The sequence below is a fragment of the Terrapene carolina genome, unplaced genomic scaffold (genome assembly GCF_002925995.2).
Source record: "Terrapene carolina triunguis isolate 2854851 unplaced genomic scaffold, T_m_triunguis-2.0 Scaffold67, whole genome shotgun sequence".
NCBI classification, from domain to species: Eukaryota; Metazoa; Chordata; order Testudines; family Emydidae; genus Terrapene; species Terrapene triunguis.
Window position 1 is genome coordinate 36,610,589 of NW_020664418.1, and position 20,653 is coordinate 36,631,241.

At 42.1% G+C, this 20,653-nt stretch overlaps 1 protein-coding gene across 2 annotated transcripts in view; it reads right to left on the bottom strand.

The window, feature by feature from the left end:
• Positions 1 to 20,653, bottom strand: part of ARNT2 (aryl hydrocarbon receptor nuclear translocator 2) — a 138,498-nt gene that overhangs the window by 61,517 nt on the left and 56,328 nt on the right. For both annotated transcript variants that reach the window (XM_026648327.2, XM_026648325.2), the window contains exon 6: positions 1,233 to 1,335. In XM_026648327.2, coding sequence (XP_026504112.1) covers positions 1,233 to 1,335 — 103 coding nt within the window. The remainder of the gene's footprint in view (positions 1 to 1,232; positions 1,336 to 20,653) is intronic.

Sequence of the window (20,653 nt, forward strand, 5' to 3'; positions counted from 1 at the left end):
CGGGCAAGGGATGTGCTGGCCGCGGCTTCCCGCCGCCCCCATTGGCCCGGGACAGCGAACCGCGGCCAGTGGGGGCCGCGATCAGCCGAACCTGCCGTGTCAGCAGGTAAATAAACTGGCCCAGCCCGCCAGGGTGCTTACCCTGGTGAGCCGCATGCTAAACGTTGCCGACCCCTGGTCTATAGTAAGTAAGTGACTGTTACATTTATACCACTACTACTAGGACACTTCCAAAGCACCCTCAAATTGAAGGATCTCAAGGAGCTTCACACACCTGAATTGATTAGATTTAATAATTATATTTAATTAGGATGTGTTTCACTTTACATGTTCGAAACATTATGCACATACAAAGTAATCAAACAGGCTGGTCTTGGGCTTGATTTGACCTTCAAATCTTTTGGTTTGTTTGTGTTTTTGCATAATTTATTCTCAGCGTACAAATTGGAAACAGGCAGCAAATGCGACGGTGTGCTTGTTCCCCTCAAAGTCACACTGATGGACCTTTCACCACATTAGATCTACTTAATGTTGTTATTACAACTATTCATTTCTATAACAGGGTCGCCAAGAGGCCACATTCAGGATCAGGCTCCCTTGTGCAGGTGGCTCCTGTTAATCACTTTCTTGTATGTTATTTGGCAAACAAACATCCGAACAGTCACAGAAACTTACCAGAAGTTTGAAAATTGTGAAATAACTCCCCCCTCAAGTCCCCCTAGATCTAACGTTTACTCATGTATTTAGCATTAACTAGTTGATCATTGGTTTGTTTTCACATAGCTGGCTAACTCAGTAACTAAATTCCTGCTCGTCTTCAACCTATTTTTAGGTATTACTGGTTTGTTGGGGAAAAAAAACAAAAAACATGAACCCACAGAGCCAAGTTTCCAGTCTACTTTTGAAGGCTTCTTTCCAGAAGTATTGATTTAAATAATCAAACTTTAAGAGACAATGGCTTACATGCCAGTGGTTAAGATGGTCTGAGGCTCTCTGGAAAAGCGCACAATATAGCACTCTAGTACAGATACGATTTAATGACCTACTTGTTAATTACAGGAATTACAAATTGCAAATTGACACTAGATATAAAAGCAAGCATACTGGAAATGTCTAATCAGCATATGACAGTACATCTCATATTTTTAAACCAGGTCAAACCTGACAAAATGGGCAAAAACCTTGAGGTCTGAGAAGGGATAAGAGTATTGAAGGAATAGAGAATTGTGTACCTCATTCTGCAAATGAAGGAACGTCTTGATCCCATGCACATCCTCATTGAGGACTGCTGACCTTCCTTCTTTACTGTTCCAGTCTTCAAGTCCAAAATTCGCCCTAGAAAAACCAAGGAGAGCAATTCATGATCTTGCCTTTTGCCTGCTAAGAACTGACACAAATTAATTTTACATGGGCCCCTAAACGGCCACGCGATAGGTAAAAAATTCTGGAAATTATTAACACAATGTGGAAATGAACCAGCGATATGGATATGAAATGCTTCATACAGCATTAAGCAAGGCCCTCTTCCCTCTAAGTTTTTTCAATGAGAACAGTATCTTTCACTAATACAGGTTATACAATTCTAATAGAGAGGCTATTTTTTAAAAATCAACATTTTGTTTTGGTATAGTGTAGCAACAAACCTAGTTAGTGTAACGTAAGATGCAGCTCTGTTGGTATTAAAATGAACGGAAAACCTAGAATATAAAGAAGTCTCCCCATAAATACACAATGACTTAGTTTGGAAATAAGTTTGTTCCCACATATTAAGCCCTGAAATTACTGTCAGATATTTAGATCTACAGAATTATTTTATTCACACAGGGAATAGGAATTAATTGAAGACATGCACATCTGTGAATGGGAGGAAAATCTTTACAAAACACTTTAAAATTGAATATTTTAAAAACAGAACTAAGTAGCGAAGAGCATTCCCTATTGACTATCAAGGTACATTAAAGGTTTTTGGTGCTGTAGGAATGTTATTCTTACTAACCAAGAGCTGGATTGTGCCTTCACAGCCTGGAGCAAGGGGTAGTACATAAACCACACTAGCTCGGATGTAGTCCTGGGAGGCATTGTTATTTGGAGACACCCCTCTAAGGCACAATTCCCTCTCAGTTCCTGCAGGGTGCAGGAGAATGGTGGTCATTTGATGCAGGTCTGTGCTACCAGCAAGTTATGACACCATCTCCCCCAGCTCAACTGTGCTGGCCAATGTGCTAGAGCAGTGGCTCTCAAACTTTTTTACTGGTGACCCCTTTCACATAGCAAGCCTCTGAGTGCAACCCCCCCTTACAAATTAAAAACACTTTTTAATATATTTAACACCATTATAAATGCTGGAGGCAAAGCAGGATTTGGGGTGGAGGTTGACAGCTCGCGACCCCCAATGTAATAACCTCGCGAGCCCCCGTGGGGTCCTGACCTCCAGTTTGAGAACCCCTGTGCTAGAGGGACTGCACCAAGGCTTATCCACAATCCGCAGTCCAAATAGCTTGCAGAGGGATTTAAGTGGGGAGAGTCACTCACTTCTCTATTCTTCCTACACTGGCCTGTTTCCAAGCCACAGTCTAGCCTCCCAAATTAATAACTAAAGTTTAGAGGAAAAAAATCACTAGACAAGAGTCGATTCACAGATAAAAGTAATAATACAAGAAAGCACAGATAATTAATTTTAGATACTGTAGAGAACGTGTGAATACAAGACCAATTTTCCATCCATTTGATCAGACAAATCAAATTAAGCAATTTTAGGATTTTTTTGCCTTTATAGCAAATCACTTCCCTGTACATGGAAAGGAGGAAAAAAGTTGCTTTCAGGAAAAAAAAAATATTTTTAAACTGAAATAGCCAATATAAATGCCTGAAGTGAAGCTTTTCGTAAAAACCAGGAATAAAAATGCCTTTCAAAAAAGTAATAGAAATATTTCTGTTTTTATCACTAAGCAGCATGCCAAAAATATATAAGCACCCTCTACAGTACTACATGGCTACTAAGTTTAAAATTGCCCATATGTGTTCCTTTGGCACTGAATGCTTTCACAAAGCATGTACCCGAAAGTCACAATTTTAAGAGTAGTGTTTCACTTTGTAATGTCTTAAGAAGATGTGTCAGATAATATTTAATGGGCCAGATCGTGCCCCGACTTACACTCCATGTAACATCAGTGACACGCATGGGGAGTGAGTCAGACAATTATTTTGAGCAATAGATATTATGACACAGCTCTCAAGCAGCTTGTTTCAATTGTCACTCAAATGTTTATTAGTCTTTGCATAGTTGGATCAATACAACTTGTTGTTTATTATCAGAGTTCATGAATAAACGTTTAATATTAAAATAAAGGGGAAGGGGGGGGTGTTAATATTAAACAAACAGATAAAGGGCCAAGTTTTCAGCTGCCTTTCAACTAGTTTCCAAAATTGTGCTCATGAATATAGGCTCTCTGGGGCAAGAACTGTCTCCTACAGGACTGGGTCCTCTAGGGACTACTGTAATACAAATAAAATAATAATCATTATAACGATGTTAGGGCTGCAGAGTATGCATGACTGTAAACTGGGCAGATGCCTCACTACCCAACCTGCATGTACCAATGCGTTTGTACACACAAGCAATGGTGGAGGTACATCTGTGGACACAAGTTTAGAGGCTAGTTTTAAAAACATAAACCATGTAGCATTTGGAGCCCCTATGTACTATATATGTTGACATTACTTCTCACACACCCCATTAGTACAACTATAAGAGGGAGGTCCTGATTTCTAATAGCGCCAATTAAGATACATGCATCTCAGATTGCCACTGATGTAAACCTAAGACTGTAAAAGAGGCTGTGAGATAGCATGACATGTGTGGCAAAGCGTATTTTTCAAGAGCACTAGGGGAAATAAAAACAGGCTTTCAGCCTTTATCCACACTCCTAATGAGGTCTGGAAAGACACAAAATCCTGATCTAATGCTGTATCACAATGTCTGTCATGATATTTTATCAGTGTGATGACGCAGGACTGCATCAACACAACATGACCAGGTACCGATGCCACATTACAGCCTCATCCCCCTCCTCTCACCACCCCATTCTTGACTCCGTGGATTGCTCCATTCCTAACTGCATGGGGTTAAGAAATGAGGGTCCTGGCATTTTTTATCCTGTTGAATCCAGTTGCTTGGCACTCCCCCACTTTGTCTGGCACACACTTATCAGGCAGTTTGGGCAGATCACCAGTCACTGTTGTTCCACCTGGGAGCAAGTACCTATCAGAAGTGTGAATCTCCTACAGTGTCACATGCAGGGCTTGGAAGATCTGCTCACGGCTCGAGGATCAGTGACACAGATGGCCATCTGCTTTATCATCTCCAGAACTACAATTTGTTACAGCTGCTCACGTGGTGGACCCTGGAGTACGCCAAATTACAATCAAGCACAGAGCAAATAAATCACAGCTGCATGCCATACGAGCAGCTAAACTCTATATTCTGATGATAATTCTGTCATAAGATCATAAAATATTCATCCCTCTGTGTGCTTCTGCATCTGTTACACTAATACCGTTTCGCTGGTGATATATGCTCATTTAGGATCTCTCCACAGGAAACACATGTGCAAAACACATGCCGGCAACAATATTCTGATTAATAAGGAAGTTTTGCGGAATAGTAATACAAATTACTGTAATATAATGTAGATCAGTCTTAAGAGAAAAGGTCCAATACGGGTAACACATCAACGTTACCATCTGGATCACTAATCAGCTTTTGCAGCAAACTGATTATTTTGTGTGTAGTTTATTTTAGTTTTAAACTAAATCCTTCCCCTGCTCCAGATCTAGCAAGCACAGTGCCCACTTCCCAGTCGCAACACTGCTCTGAATGACACTTGGGCCTCATCATCATTATAGTATTTGCAGAGCTTAAATTATACTGTAGTTTGCTTTGCAGAGAAAGAGTGAATGAAAAATTGAGCAGAATTACACATAGAAGCCAACATATAAACTGCTTGGATTTGGACATAATTGATAACTTATTGAAAGTTCCCCATTACAGTTCAAATTCAAAATGCCGCACTGCTTAAACCAGTGTGAGGCAAACTTGCAGCCAAACCAGGGCTGCTCACTTAGGATGCAGCTGCAACTTATCACCGAGCAGGGCCTGAGTCAGATGGCCCCAGGCTCAGGTATTTCCACAACCCCAGCACAATTGCAGATCAGTCTGAGCAACAGTGCTACCTGGCCAGGAACTCTCCTGCTGCCTCACAGGGCACCCGACTCCAGAGATTCCCAGCCTGCTCCTGCTCCCGCCCCAGCTTTGCCTGAGCCCAGCCCCAGTATTGTCTTTGCTCTGCATTAGCCTCGCTCCAGCCTCGTTACTGACCCGCTCCAGCCTTGCCTCCATCTCCTGATCCACCCCAAACACTCGGGCTCTGACTCTCCGGTTCTGACCTTCCGTGTATCTGGACTCTGGCTTTGGTATCAATTTAGCTTGTCTTTGGACTCTGACCATCCACCTTCGACCTCTGGCCGGCAGCTGGACTCTGGCTAGTTCTGATTCTGGTTTGGCTACGGACTCTGAACTCGGGTATTGACCCTGGCCCGTCCCTGGATCTTAATTCCAGGACCAACCCTACTCCTAGCTGCGACCCACGCTCCAAACACTAGGCCTGATTATCAGAGGCCGTGCCTGACACCCAACAATAAACCATCTGTCCCCTGAAAGGTGAACCACAATACAACCCAGGCTCCTGATGTCAGTTGCTATTGCTGTTAGGTGCTGCCAAAGTCAATAAGCGCCATGAAAGACAGGGTTCAGAAGATGAATTATCTGTGTAAAATTAAAAAGAGCCATGCAAGGATCTCACCACTAATAAGAATGGCAAGTAACCAATCCAAAGCAGTGATGATACAGGCCACAGATGCTCCGATACTGTGACAAATTTTCAAACAGGTTCTAAAAATGTTCCCATAACGATCACAGGTGCATCTGTACACAAGTACAAAACCCTGACCCTTGCATGTGCAAATGGGTATTTGTGTACGTACCAGCCCATTTGCCATTTTGATACTCAAATCCTTTTTTCATAACAGAATATTTGAGATGGACCTATGCCACAAAGTTCAGACCCAAGTCTGGAGTTTCTCAATGTTCATGGGGTTTCCAAGCTGGGATTTTGGCTCAAGCCTATCTTTATGCAATAGCTGCAAACCTTTCAAAAATTTGGCCATCTGTGTTTAAACATTGCATGCTAAATTTTATAAGTGGATAATCAGACACAGCCTAGGCTTTCTTACTTTTTTCCCATTCTTTCTTTGGTGGATTTGATTCCCACTAGAGAGAGAGGCAAGGTGGTTGAGGTAATATATTTTATTAGACCAACTTTTGTTTGAGAGAGAGAGATAAGATTCCCACTAGACAGCTAAACCTAATTTCTAATTCTATAGCAAGCTCTTTTTCTCTGTTTGATTCCTAGATCCTACAGTGTCTCTTCCTACAGGCAGTAATTTAAGGACAAAAAAGCATGGTATGGCAAGGTAGAAGGTTACAGCTTTACTTCTTCAGGAATCCTCCCTACAGAGGGTCCTTCAAGTCCAGTTTCCTTCCAAATTCCCTTCTTCCCAAAGATAAAATTATCACCATCAGACAACATTATTTTCACAATGACCAGGTGAGGGATTGGGGTCTGCTGCATGGCAGTGTAATACCCCTCTTGAGAAACAAAAGACCATCTCTTCTCTAAGCCTGGAGAGATTTCTCTTCTCTCAGTCCCCAGCAATGTACAATTGGCAAGGTGCATAATGGGACTTTCTATCTAACTCTGAAACATCAGGGATAGGCTGATGCCAGAGGCAGAATCTTGGACTTCATAGAACATTGGTCTGATCTGGTATAGTAAATATTACATTCCCTTGGACATCATCACTAACAGCAAATATCAAGCTTCACGTAGTAGCCCACAGAGTCTCATTTTTAAAGGACAAAGTTAGCTTTTTTACAATTAATCTCAACCCCTTTATTTTCTAAAATATTCTTTTTTCCCCCTGTAAAGATAAAATAAATGACAAAATTAAAAGTTTGGTTTGGCCAACATAACAAAAGATGACTTTGTGCTCCTTGAAAATACTCCACATGCTGATCAGGGAAGACAAATAGAACACAGGAACACTGCACCAAAAGAATCCTTATGAAAACCAAAAACATCTTTATTGTGGTATAATAAAAAAGGAGCAAACCAGGATAGGGATACAGGAAAACAAGAGGAAATGATTAACAATGAAAGCAAACTAATGGTCAAGTGACTGATGCTATCTGATGTGGTTCCAAATATAAACTGACCGCTGAATTTAAGGGTCACTGGACAAAAGACTATTCTACAGTGATGCGAGTTACTAGAATTTTAATACTTTTAAAAGGTAACAGAGCCAATCTTAAAGATTATGTGCATGGAAAGTAATTTCAAATAAAACTTCTAGCTGCAACTCTACCATGCTAAACAGCAATGGTCAGAAATTAATGATTGATTATTAATTATATTTGTATTGCAGCAGCACACTGGGCCCCAATCGTGGAGAAGGGCCTCGTTGTGCTAGGCATTGTACAAATGATGCTCCCTGCACCAAAGAGCTTACAATCTAAGGATACGTCCACACTACCCGCCGGATTGGCGGGTAGCGATCGATCTATCAGGGATCGATTTATCACGTCTCATCTAGACGCGATAAATCGATTCCCGAACGCGCTCCCCGTCGACTCCGGAACTCCACCAGAGAGAGAGGCGGAAGCGGAGACGACAGGGGAGCCGCGGCCATCGATCCCGTACCATGAGGATGGGAGGTAAGTTGATCTAAGATACATCGACTTCAGCTACGCTATTCTCATAGCTGAAGTTGCATATCTTGGATCGATCCCCTCCTAGCCCCCCCAGTGTAGACCAGCCCTAAGTAAATTCTTGGGAGAATTCTGTTCTGACACTGCGCTGCATCCCAGAAGCGGCCAGCAGCAGGTCCAGCTCCTAGGCAGGGGGGCCCTGGGGCTCCGTGCGCTGCCTCCGCCCCGAGCACTGGCTCCACACAATTCCCAGCCAATGGGAGCTAGGGGGGCAGTGCCTGCGAGCCTTCGCCTAGAAGACGGACCTGCTGCTGGCCACTTCTGGGGCACAGCATGGTCCGTGGTGCCAGGACAGGCAGGAAGCCTGCCTCTGCACCCCAGCTGCACCACTGACCTGGAGCCGCCAGAGGTAAGCCCACGCCCCAACCCAGTGCCCCAGCCCTGACCCCCCTCCCACACTCCGAACTCCTCATTCCCAGCCCCACCCCTAAGCCCTCACCCCCACACCCCAACCCTCTGCCTCAGCCCTGAGCCCCTCCCACACCCTCATCCCCAGCTCCATTGGGTCGCGGGCATCAACAATTTTCTTTAACTGGGTCGCCAGAAAAAAAAAGTTTGAAAACCACTGTTCTAGACTGCACATGTTTCCTCTGTACTAATTAAAAATTCCTCAACTATCAATCACTTCATGATGGACAATGTAAATGCAAGCCAGCAAAAGCTGGCTCTCTTCACTGGCTCCGTTCTCAGTGGAATTATTTTAAGCTCCGTATTGGTGTTAATGTTTACTGCATTAAACTGTGACAGATGTTGTATAAGCATTAATGTCATGCTATGACATTCTTACAATAGAATGAAGTGTGGATTCATATCAACACCAATTAAAAGCAAAAAAAAAAAATAAAAAGGAATATGACTGAAATGTAGCGGTTTTTGTAAATTTTTCTTTCCTCTATTGGCAAGAGGAAGAGCTGAGCTGTGGCAAGGGAATTGTAAGGATTTTTTAAAATGAAATAAAACAGCCCATATTGCAGATGTTTTCTTCATTTAACTTCTTACAAAGCTCATAAGGCCAAAAGGTCTCCATTATGTCTGCCCTCATATTTGACTAATCAGTCTGCATCACGTAATTCTCCACAACGTAGGGCAAACGTGCATCATCACAATGAAATTCAAAAGGAAACTATGTGGGCTTTTTGAGTCTTGCAACTGGGTTATTTTTAAAAGGCTAGTTTTACATATCACATGTGAGCTTCGCTGCAGATAAAGCCTGCCAAAACTGAAAAGGCAACAAGTAAATGATTCAAATCACATGTTTAAAGCGAATTAGGTTTAAAAAATAACAAAAAGGAGAATAAAGATGTATTCTCAAAACTCCCACTTATGTAATGATCATATTATTTATGTAGGAAGAACAAAAGCTATGCTAAGCAGTATATTGGTGTGACCTTGAACAAGTCATTTAAACTCTCCAAGGCTCAGTCCCCCATTTGTAAAAATGGGATAAGTAATCCTTCCTTTTCCTTCTCTTTGTCTGTCGTGGCTATTTAACCTGTAAACTCTTTGGGTCATGAACTGAATCTTACTAAAGGTTTGTACAGTGCTTAGCAAAATGATCTCAGTAGATATCTCTAGGTCAGTGGTGGGCAACCTGCAGCCCATCAGGCTAATCCGCCAGCGGGCCGTAAGACAGTTTGTTTACATTGACTGTCCACAGGGACAGCCGCCCGCAGCTCCCAGTGGCTGCGGTTCACCGTTCCTGGCCCATCTCCCCTATACAAAATGAGGTGGGCAGTTGTACTGTGTGTTCTGTTACAGCTTCCAGATGAATTTCAAGGAAAGCCCAAGTAGGAGAAAATTACAACAGCCCAGCCTGTAGGTGAGCAAGGCATGAATGACTGTAGGTCCACATTAGAGAGAAGGCAGACTTTTCAGAGCTGGAGATGGAAACAGCTACTTCAAAATGCTTTCTCAACATGGAATTCCATGCTGGGAGAACACTCCAAAATAACTTTATAAAAATACTGTAACTCACAAATTAAGTGAAATATATTAAAACCTAAACCACAGAACAAGATGTGAACCACATTCAGTTTTATGAACTGCCTGGGCATTCCTACACCAACAAAATAAAATAAACAATAATAGTTTAATATGAATGCTACCTACCTCCATTAAAATTATCTGCCTGCTTAAAGGTCTCTTGAGAAATACCGCTGCTAGCTAAATGAGTTCGTTTCCTGATGCTGCTTTTATTAGGACATCAAGATCATGTCACAAGTAATTTCCCTGGCTGCAGGGTTTTCACGGGTTTTAATTCTATTAAATAAAATAAAGTGTAATCTGGTACCAGAATTTATCTGTGGTTTCTCCGTCAACATGAGCCAAGTTTAGATTTAACACCCTCCAATGATTTCCAAACTAATTGCTGGGGGACACCAAGCCACAACCAGGGAGTGACCACGCTAGGAGGTTCTACTGTACAGTGGCATTCATTTTCCATCAAAAAAATTCAGAACAAGTTAAGTCTGACAGAGCTTGCAGTGGTACAGGATGATGAGAGGAGAATCTGCCATGAATGCTCACTGTTCTTTTAGTCGTGCCTTTGGCAGCTAGGAAATAATTACTAGTAAAGGAGAGTTTCCACAAGAACCAATGCTACACCAGCTCCATGCATAGAATTCCCTTTAAAGTGCATGTAAAGCAACTGTAGCACGAGGGCTGCAGCATCAGACCCATACAGGATGTTATTTCTGTTGTTTCCATTTAACTAATGTAAACTTCAGTTTGCCCTTTCTATTGCAAATCTCTATTTAAAATGCCTCTGCATTACTGAAGTGTTATTACTCCCACTTTATCTGAAGGTTGATCTTACACGTGGTGAAAGATTGGACAGCTATAGTTAACTTTTCAGATGTGAAGTCTGTGGCAAATTTAAGTGGACACTTAAGACAAAATGTTTTGGCCCTGATTCTCCTCTCACTTACACTGTAACTCAACTGATGTCAGTGAAATTACACTGGCGCAAGAGGAGAATCAGGCTCTATTTTTTATGTTATTCTTTCCTCATGAATAAGAGTTTAGAAGCTTTTTTTTTTTTTTTACACTAATCCACAGAAAGTGTAAGGTAACAGCGTCTCCCCTTCAGTCTTACTATCTGCCATTTGTTGTCATGATGTAATGCTTCTAGCTTGTGTTTCATTCTTGTGAGAGTAGTCTCACTCTGTGCACTACAAGAGAGCTGAGTGGGTGGAATTTAGAAAGGGACTCCATTTCTTATGCATCTTCTATTAAACTTAGTTTGAAATAATCTCCCTTAATTAAAACACTGCTTGTTTTTCTAGTCTGCCACTGGATAATTTTTATACTTTACATAGCACCATAGAAAGGTGGGGCAGGAAGGAATCTTGAGAGGTCACCTAGTCTAGCCCCTGAGCTGAGGCAGGACCAAGTACAGCTAAACCATCCCTGGCAGGCGTTTGTCTAACTTGTTCTTAAAAACCCATCAATCACGGGGATTCTATAACCTCCCTTCGAAGCCTATTCCAGAGTTTAACTACCCTTATAGGTAGAAAATGTTTCCTGAAATCTAACCTAAGTCTCCCTTGAAGTAGAGTAAACTGATTACTTCTTATTCTCCATGTCCACTGATGGCAGGATAATAGATACCGTTCTCTTTATAAAAGCCTTTAAAATAGTTGAAGACTTATCACATCCCCACTCAGACTTCTTTATTCAAGACTAAACATGCCTAATTCTTTCAACCCTTCCTCCTAGGTCAGGTTTTCTAAACCTTTTATCATTTTTTTTTTTTTTTGCTCTCCTCTGGATGCTCTCTAACTTGTCCACATATTTCTTAAAGTGTGGCATGCAAAACTGGACACAGTACTCCAGCTGACGCCTCACCAGTGCCAAATAGAGCCGTTACATACGATATGCCTGTTAACACAACCCAGAATTACATTAGCCTTTTTCAAAACTGCATCGCATTATTGGCTCATATTCAATTTGTGATCCACGATAACCCCATTAGATACAACCTCCCAGTTTGATAGCAGATCATTGATAACTACTCTCTGGGTACAAAGAGAACAGGAGTACCTGTTCTGAACTCAGACAGACATTTCTATTAAGTATTCCTGAAACATTAGAAGTTTATAAAAAGGAGGAAAAAGCTTGCTGAACTGTATATATTTCATCATGCCATGAACACAGTAAAGCAAAACAAAGCAGTCTGAGTAAATATTTAACAGCAAAAGCTGAAATTGATCCTTTTAAACATCTGTGATAACAGACAAATAGATTGCAGTTTCCAAGTAGGAAATTCACTGTGAATGTTACCAAGAAAGAACAACCACACGATCCTTATGTAAAAGCAGCAATTTGATAGCTGCTTTTACAGATACAGACTAGCACGGCTACCCCTTTGATACGATCCTTATGTTTACTTTTATATGAATACCCCCAACACCTTCTGAAAAACCATATTAAATGCATTTGCTGGACACCTAAAATTATTAAACTGCAATGCGGCTCTCTCTGAGGACTCAGTTAAAGCTACTTCATCTAGCAACCTTTACATCCAAATGTCAGAATTAGCAAAGTGATTGTGAAAATACAACCGATCATCATTTTTCCTCTCAGACTTGTAGCCCAATAGTGATATCACCTTGAACTGAAACCCATAGCAATGGGGATGACCACTACGTTTGTGTAGGAGTTATTTAATGAACAGATTTATCCACAGCTAATTTGTTCCAACACTTGGAATTTTATTTTTCCAGCAACAGCCCCAGAGACCAGAGCAATACAAAATTCTCTTCGAACAAATTAATGAGATGAAACAGTTCCTTGTTCCATATATTTAAATTACAATCATTTGAAAAGCCAATTATTGTGGGGTCTCTTATCTCTTGGAGACCAGACTAGCTTCTTCGACATGGCAGTGATAACGTAGAACGTCCTATTGGGTTACAAGGAAATTAGAAACCTTTCCTTTCAGACCTTTAAGTCTTCTTTCCTATACGCCCAACACACAAAGCCAAATTCTATCCTGAGTTTCATCTCTGCAAGTTCATTGAGGTCAATGAGGCTAAAGGGCAGTAACTGAAGACAGAATTTGGTTTACAGTGTGCATGTTTGGCAGGACGTATGGACAATTTACAGTTTGAGGCACAGAATATTTAAAAGCTTTCTTGTACTGCTTGTTGCATCCTAGTCTAATCATAAAATGGGGCAGGTCTCACCTCTTAACTCTGCTGCTTGGACACCTGGGACAGCAAGCTGCTCTGAACAGCACCTGAAAATATTTTGTTTTGAGCTTCATTTTGCTAATGGTTTCTGAAGGGATATCCAAGAGCACAGACTTCTTGTTCTATGTGCTTGCCTAACCATACACCTATGGCACGCATGCCGAATGTGGCACACAAGCTGATTTTCAGTGGCACTCACACTGCCCGGGTCCTGGCTACCGGTCCGGGAGGCTCTGCATTTAATTTAATTTTAAATGAAGCTTCTTAAACATTTTAAAAACCTTATTTACTTTACATACAACAATAGTTTACTTATATATTATAGACATATAGAAAGAGACCTTCTAAATATGTTAAAATGTATTACCGGCACGCAAAACCTTAAATTAGAGTGAATAAATGAAGACTCGGCACACCACTTCTGAAAGGTTGCCGACCCCTGCCATACACAATCTGCTGTTCTCGTTCATCTGCTTGAGATCACCATGGAAAGTGACAATGCCTCGTTTCTCTAGCCTAAACTTGAAAGCCTACCACTGACCATAGTGAATCTGGAAGACACTAACTCCGATACCTGAAACTAACCAAAGATGCAAATTCAAAGGCTATCTGCACCATAGCAACTTTCCTGCTACAAGAACAAATAGTTCACAAAGCCGTAGGCAACTTTTTCACTGGAACAGCAGCAATGGCAACTGGCGGGTGTGAATGGAAATTGTTGCTTTTAACATTCCTTTATTTATACAATATACCACAAGGATCATAAAACCCACAAGTTTGCTGAAAAACAGGTATCACATGCTGATTTGGTAGTGTCGCTAGAATGAGCCAAATCTCCCCCAGATTTCAGAGTTATAAATCGGATAAAACGTCTTGCCAGGATTGGACACTTCTACAGCAAAACCAGGCTGAAATATGAATCCTTAGTGTTCACAGTAATCACTTTTGTAATTGCCCTCTGAGAGAATGTGGCGACTGTGCATTCCAACACAGTCCACATCCTAACCAAGAGGGGATGACTTAGTGTGTCAGCTTCTGCTCTTAAATATCTCAGTTCCCTGGAATCACAGGCTAGAATCCTGGCATGGCTGGCTCATCCCTTCATCTTTTCAAACAAGATAAACTGAGTATCTACAAGCATGGGGGTGTTTTGAATGAGAACTTAAGAGTTGAGGTTCTGACTGCTCTGCTTGGACATGAAAGATTTCATGAAAAACTTTTCATAAGGAGAGAGTTTTTCTTTATGTAAGTTTCTCCTCCTCCTCCTTTTGGGTAGCATGCAATTAACCATTTAGCTGCCAGCATCCACTGCAGAAGTGGCTGCGGTTCACTGGTATGGCATAAAAATAGTTTATGAAGAATGATGGCTTTACTTCAGGGTAAAAAGCATTATGTAAATATAAAATACTGTAACTTCCAATTAGCGATTAGTTACTGACAAAGTCTAGCTCTCCCTATCTGCCCACTGGCCAATACTGTCATTAGGTCGGGCCAGCCACCTTGCGATAAGGATCGATGATCCGAGTAGAGAGATCTGGATTTGATTCAACTCTCCATCACTTCCCAGGCTGCAAAGCCTGGGAACCTTTCAAAGGTACATGGAGCCTCAGAGTTTCACAGAATACATAAAACAGTTCACAGGATCAAAAAGGGAAATAAGCCATTGCCCCTAGAAACAAGATTACACACTGCCAGCACTATACCACCTCTCTGGTATGGAACCAGCCCTGATAAACATGTACTCCATGGTACCAAATGCTACAGAAGAGATTCCCAAAGCAGCTTCACTACCGCTTTTGATTTAGCTGATTGTCTTACAATCTCTACAATAGCATGTTTATCTGAACAGAACAGAACTTGGTTCCTTTAAGGCGTTTCCCTAACATGAATATGACACTTAAAAGCAGAAGGAAAGCTAGAAAAGCTTTATCTTTGGCCACACCAGATAAAACCCATAAGGGAGTCCATCTCTGGAGCCACTTCTGATTCCCATAACAACATTCAAAGAAGACATTCAAGGGCACCCACCATATTGCACTTTCTAGTGGAAAACTTTTTGCTTCCTCTGAATTTCAGGCATTGGAGTTTCTTTTTAGCAGGCTAGTTTGTATTGCCAAAGAATCTGAGCCAATTCTAAATTATCACTGGACCAAGAGAAGATCTCTTCCAGTTACGGTAGAAAACATCCTGTAAATTAAACTTTTTAAATTTTGTTTTCAGTGGATGTGTTTACTGACTTTCATTGTCATTCATCAATCATTATTGGCATGGTACCATGAGAGGGTAAACAAAATGGGATTTTCCAGCATGAAATTTTCAAACAGCTTCAAGGGGGCCTCCAAATGTACAACCCCACTCTTCCATGGGCAACTGAATAAGGGTCCCACCCAACTCCCCTTTAAGTAAGTAGGAGTCTCTCCATTGACATCAGTGTGAACTGGATCAAGTCAGAGTCTACAAACGTGAGCATGCACAACATCCACCTCTGCATTCACACATTGTTGTTTGGGGAAAGGAAACTAGGTGTGCAAAGTCAGAGGACAGAGCAGGAAAGAAGACACTAAGTAGAAAAAGGAGCTGACACACAGTCCTGACACAAGTTTTCAGAAAAAAACGTATTTGTTCTAAAGGAGAATACGGAGCCATGACGGTCCCCGTATATTTAGAGACACAAGGTGGGTGAGGTAATATAACTTAAAGCTTAAACTTAAAAGCTAAATAATGGCAAAATCAACAGAAGAATACTGTTTCCCAGAAAGCCAACAAAGAGGAGGTAAGGTAAAGCTTAAACTTTACAGAAGTTGATCTATAAAAGATATTACCTCACCACCTTGTCTCTCCAAAAGAGAATACTTATTCCTGAATTTCTCTCTCAGGTGGTGTTATTTACTGTCTGCTGAGCACTGACCATGTGTTCAGTACGGTACAAAGCATCTTCCTTACCACCTCTCTGTTGGCCTTCTAGCAAACAGTATTCGTCTATTGATTCTGCCACTATTAAGCTTTTTTATTTTCACAGCCAATCGGACTCTGTATACAAACACCAGGACTGCGTGCACATGCGCACGCAAACTGGTAACAGAATCCTTTGCAACTGGACATGACATTGAATATGAATGCCTCTACGGAAGTCGTCATCATATGGCAAATTTGCCATTTCAGAATCTGTAAGGCAGGTTTCCCAAGCCATACGTCCATCCCCCAAATAAACTTCCACAATACTAAAGAAATATTTTTGTGAAAAGCTGACAGAGAAAATATTTTCTTTAATTCTATAAAGGCATCTATTAGGTCAACTATAGCTAAAGGGTCTGTCATTGTTTCCATTATGAAGCCCTACTTCTAGTTATAAAATCTAGCTATAAAAATTTGTGCCAAGATTAAACTTGGCACGAGTTCTCTGAGCAGAAGTTAAGTTAAAGTTAGCAACCAAATTCATTTAATCACCGTTAAATCACATGAGTGCAAAAGTTTCTGGTGTTGATATTTTGTTTTCCTGCAACTGAAATCAATCATTCCTAAAATGAAATATTTCAAGCCATGAGCTTGATTTTGATCTCACTTTCAGAAGGTTTTACAGCAATATAACTCCACTGACCTTAACAGAGGTCTACTCCTGATTTACACTAGTGAGAGATCAGAGTTAGGCCCCATTCATTCAGAATGAGGCTTACTCAGTTTTGGTGTATTCTACCACCCGCCCACCACCTTTTAAATCAAAACATTAGATCAGCCTAATATTTAATTCTAGCTTCTGGTGATATAGTTTCATTTTTCTCTGTAGAACTGATATGTGCAAGATTGGATACGCATCTGGTGTATGCAGCCAATTCAGGTGCTCGTGATGAGAGTATGCTCAATTTTATAGGTGTAGTTTTGCACACAAATATGGGAGACATTGACTTTTAGACAGGCTGTACATTTAGCTCTAAAACAATTAAGTAGGATCACAGACTGCCCTTGATTCACTTTGAGACCACCTGGAAGTTATATGCTAACCTGATGCTGCAACAAAGGGAGCTGCAAGTGTCGACAGAGAGCAGAATTCTTCCTTTAGTTTTTCTTGGAAAAGAGGTTACTGAACATGAATAGCTACTTTGCATCAAAACTTTTCTATGTACCAAACTGAGTGTTGATGAGGGAGTTACTTGGATTGAAAAGGATCATTCCAAACCTCCTTTTAAGTTAAAACCAAGTGGAGGGTATCTTAAAGTCTTGGCAGAACACTGGGACCCAGTTTATTTTAAAATAAGTCTTGAATATTTTGTAAAGGGGAACTGCCTCTTTTGTGAAACGTAACACATAGCTCAGCATCTGATCTCCTAAAGTTAAAAACACCCAAACTTTAGACACGCAAATTTTATTTTTCAAAAACAAAATGCCATTATTAGTATTTTTCTGATTTTCTCTCCCCTTCCTCTCTCCCAAGTTTGGAGCCAAATTTAGGAATAGAAATAGGTGGCCAGGCTCCTCAGTCTACTCGCCCATACTCCCTCCAGCTATCCCCGGGAATCTAATATTGGAAGAGCTGTGAGGCACAAACTTCAGTGCTCATTCTGCAAAGCCAATGCACTTAACGTATCAGTTTGCATCCCTTTCAGGCCAAAATGCCCACCTTGGCACATTTCGCTTAAGAGACCAACAAGTGGTATATGGTTCGAGAAATTCCTCTCTGTTAAATTGCCCCCAAAGCGGCAGTAATCTTTTGTCTCCATACAGATATTTTTAGATAGTAATCCCCCTAGCATTCAAGGACTTCAACGTGGCTTCTAGAGCAGGGGTGGGCAAACTATGGCCCGTGGACCACTTCCGGCCTCTCAGACGTTTTTATCTGGCCCTCAAGCTCCCGCCGGGGAGTGGGGTCGGGGGCTTTCCCCGCTCCACCCGCCCTGCACTCCCCAGCCCCCGACTCACACTTCCCTTGATGAGCACCATCTTCCAGCACACAGAGCCACACTGCGCAGGCGCGCCTTCACCGCTCTGTTTCCAGGATCGGAACCCCACCCCTACATGGCAGCTGTCCCCCCCCCACAATGCAGCAGCGCGCCCAATCCCCTCCTGGTCTCCTATGGCCCCACCCTCAAAAGCCTCAAAACCGCCCAGGCGCTGCACCCGTCCCAGCTAGGGTGCCACTGCTGGCCCCTAGGAATCCCCAATACCACCCCTGTAGAACCCCTCCCCGCACCACACCCCATGAAACTCCCCTCCCCTGGTAACATTCCTGATAGAGCCCCCCCATGTTACACTGCTAGAGTCCTCAGAATGTACTCGCTCATCTAGCACATGTAAATGCCTTCTTTAGGAGCACTGTTTGTCACTATCACATTTCAGTCCTCGCCTTTTCTAGCTCATCGTGATCTATACTTTCTTGGTGCTACAATGTGTTCTCAATTACCCTACAATAAACACACAGACAACTGTTCCATCCCCATACCTAAAAAAAAAAAAAAAAATTTCCATGGGTATGAAACAACACAGAAATCAACCATTTTCCCTTTAGCCAAAAATAGATATAGCGCTCAACTAACTCTCAAGGAAAATGAAGGGCAAGAGGAAGATGAACCTCTTTACCCCGGCACTTATTTTTGCCTATTTAATTAGACACGTCTATGATGTCCATTGCTACAACATCTGTAGCAGCTCTAATACCATTACATTAATGAGCCTTTGCATATAGTTATGTGCCTACATGATCAACGACAAACCTGCTGCCCTCCCATGGTTTGGAAGACTGTAAAATACCACTACTGACCTGACAAAGTGAATCAAGGCAAGTTTGTGTTTCTAGTCACACCCTAGATAACGAATTACACTTATCTCTTCCATATCTGCCATCTCAGTCACTGGGAAGGAGTCACTAGTCGTCCGGTCCGCCGCTTGTTCAGGGAAAGCCCCTGGCGGCCCGGGCCGGTTTGTTTACCTGCCGCGTCCGCAGGTTCGGCCGATTGCAGCTCCCACTGGCCACGGTTTGCCGCTCCAGGCCAATGGGGGCTGTGGGAAGCGGCGCAGGCCGAGGGATGTGGAAAGTCCCCACTGTTCTCTGCAACTTCATGCCTTTAAACTGCTGCAGGATCTAACTTAGACAAGGTTAAAAATTCAACACTACAAAAATCTCGTATCCTCTCTGTTTCCCCCAGTGACTCCTGACAAGATATTTGCTAGTCACACTTAGTGCTAACAGTACAGACTCCATGATGCACATGAGGGAGGGATAGGCACACAAGGATGAGGCTGCGCTTGCCCTCACAGCAATGGAGAGAAGATACAGCTGGGCACATTGGGTCCTGGTTTCAGAGTCCCTTTCTGCTGGAAGGCACTTTCTGGCCAGGGACCAGGCTGATGTCCCAGATGTGAAGCCCAGCATAGCTTGGTTTGGGCCTTGGTTTTCTCCTCAGACTGTCACTGGCCTTATGCGGAGTCTTCTTGTGTCGTGAACAGTAGGACAACTTTTTTGTGTCACATTCACCTTCCTTCAGTGAAATCACTGCACATTTCTCCTCTTCACATGGGATCGGGATGGAAGAGCCTTTCACTATCTTTGGGCAGACAGCATCAATAGGTTAGGTCCATGGGACTATGCATTCATGTCCCAGTCTCACCCTCATTTATTTCATCTTTGGGTGCAGAAATGTGAGAAAGAGCTTACTCTCTCACTGTCTGTACATCACACTTGCCAATGGCAGACCCAGAAATGCTCACAACGTGCAGCGGCCTCTCTATGTCCAGGGGTCACTAACAGTAGGGGCTAACTGGGAAAGTCAGAGCAATGTAATAATAATACTGAGCATTCATATCCTGGTGCCAGGCACATACCAGAGGCTACTGCATGTGATCTGATACAGGACAATAAAAGTTGCTTCTGTGGAATGCTATTGTGTCTGTTCCCAAACCTCAACAGGTGAAAAGGGTATTTACAGGGATGAGGAAATGTACACTTAGAAGGGGGGAGAATATTAAAAATCGTAACTTTTCTAAACTAAACATTCACCTGAAAATCCCCTTGTTTCCTTGTGTGGCCCCTCTGCTCAACAGCTGGTGACCATGGAAGGATGTGGGATTTTACTGCTGCCTGTGGTGAACTGCACTTTTAGCAGGAAAAAAAAAAAAATCAAACAAGCAGCTGGCTGGCTTGCAGTTTGCTTCTCTTTCAAGCCTTGCATTGCCCTTTGTTCTGTATAAAACAGTAATCTTGGAAAACAGAGTGAGGCTTGGGGACTGCCCAAATGGTTCGATAAATACTAGCTTGAGGCAAACACTTCTCTGCGTGGCGCTTTAAAAAAAATATTTAATTAATTCATTTACTTACATTATTTCATTACACTGATGTAGACGTTACAACCTGCTGCTGAATTCAGCCTGGCTCATGCTGGAGAAAGGGTGGTGTCTTACTGTGTAGATAGGTGTAGTGCACTTTGGAATATATATGGCCTCACTACTCAGAGAATGAGAGAGATCAAGGGGCAATAAGATGGCTCTTGGAGTACCATAGCATGCCATCTTATAAATGGATTGAAACTGATCTGACAGTCCGAAAGGACTATAGCTAATTTTAGTTTATGGTAGTCTGCAGAATCAA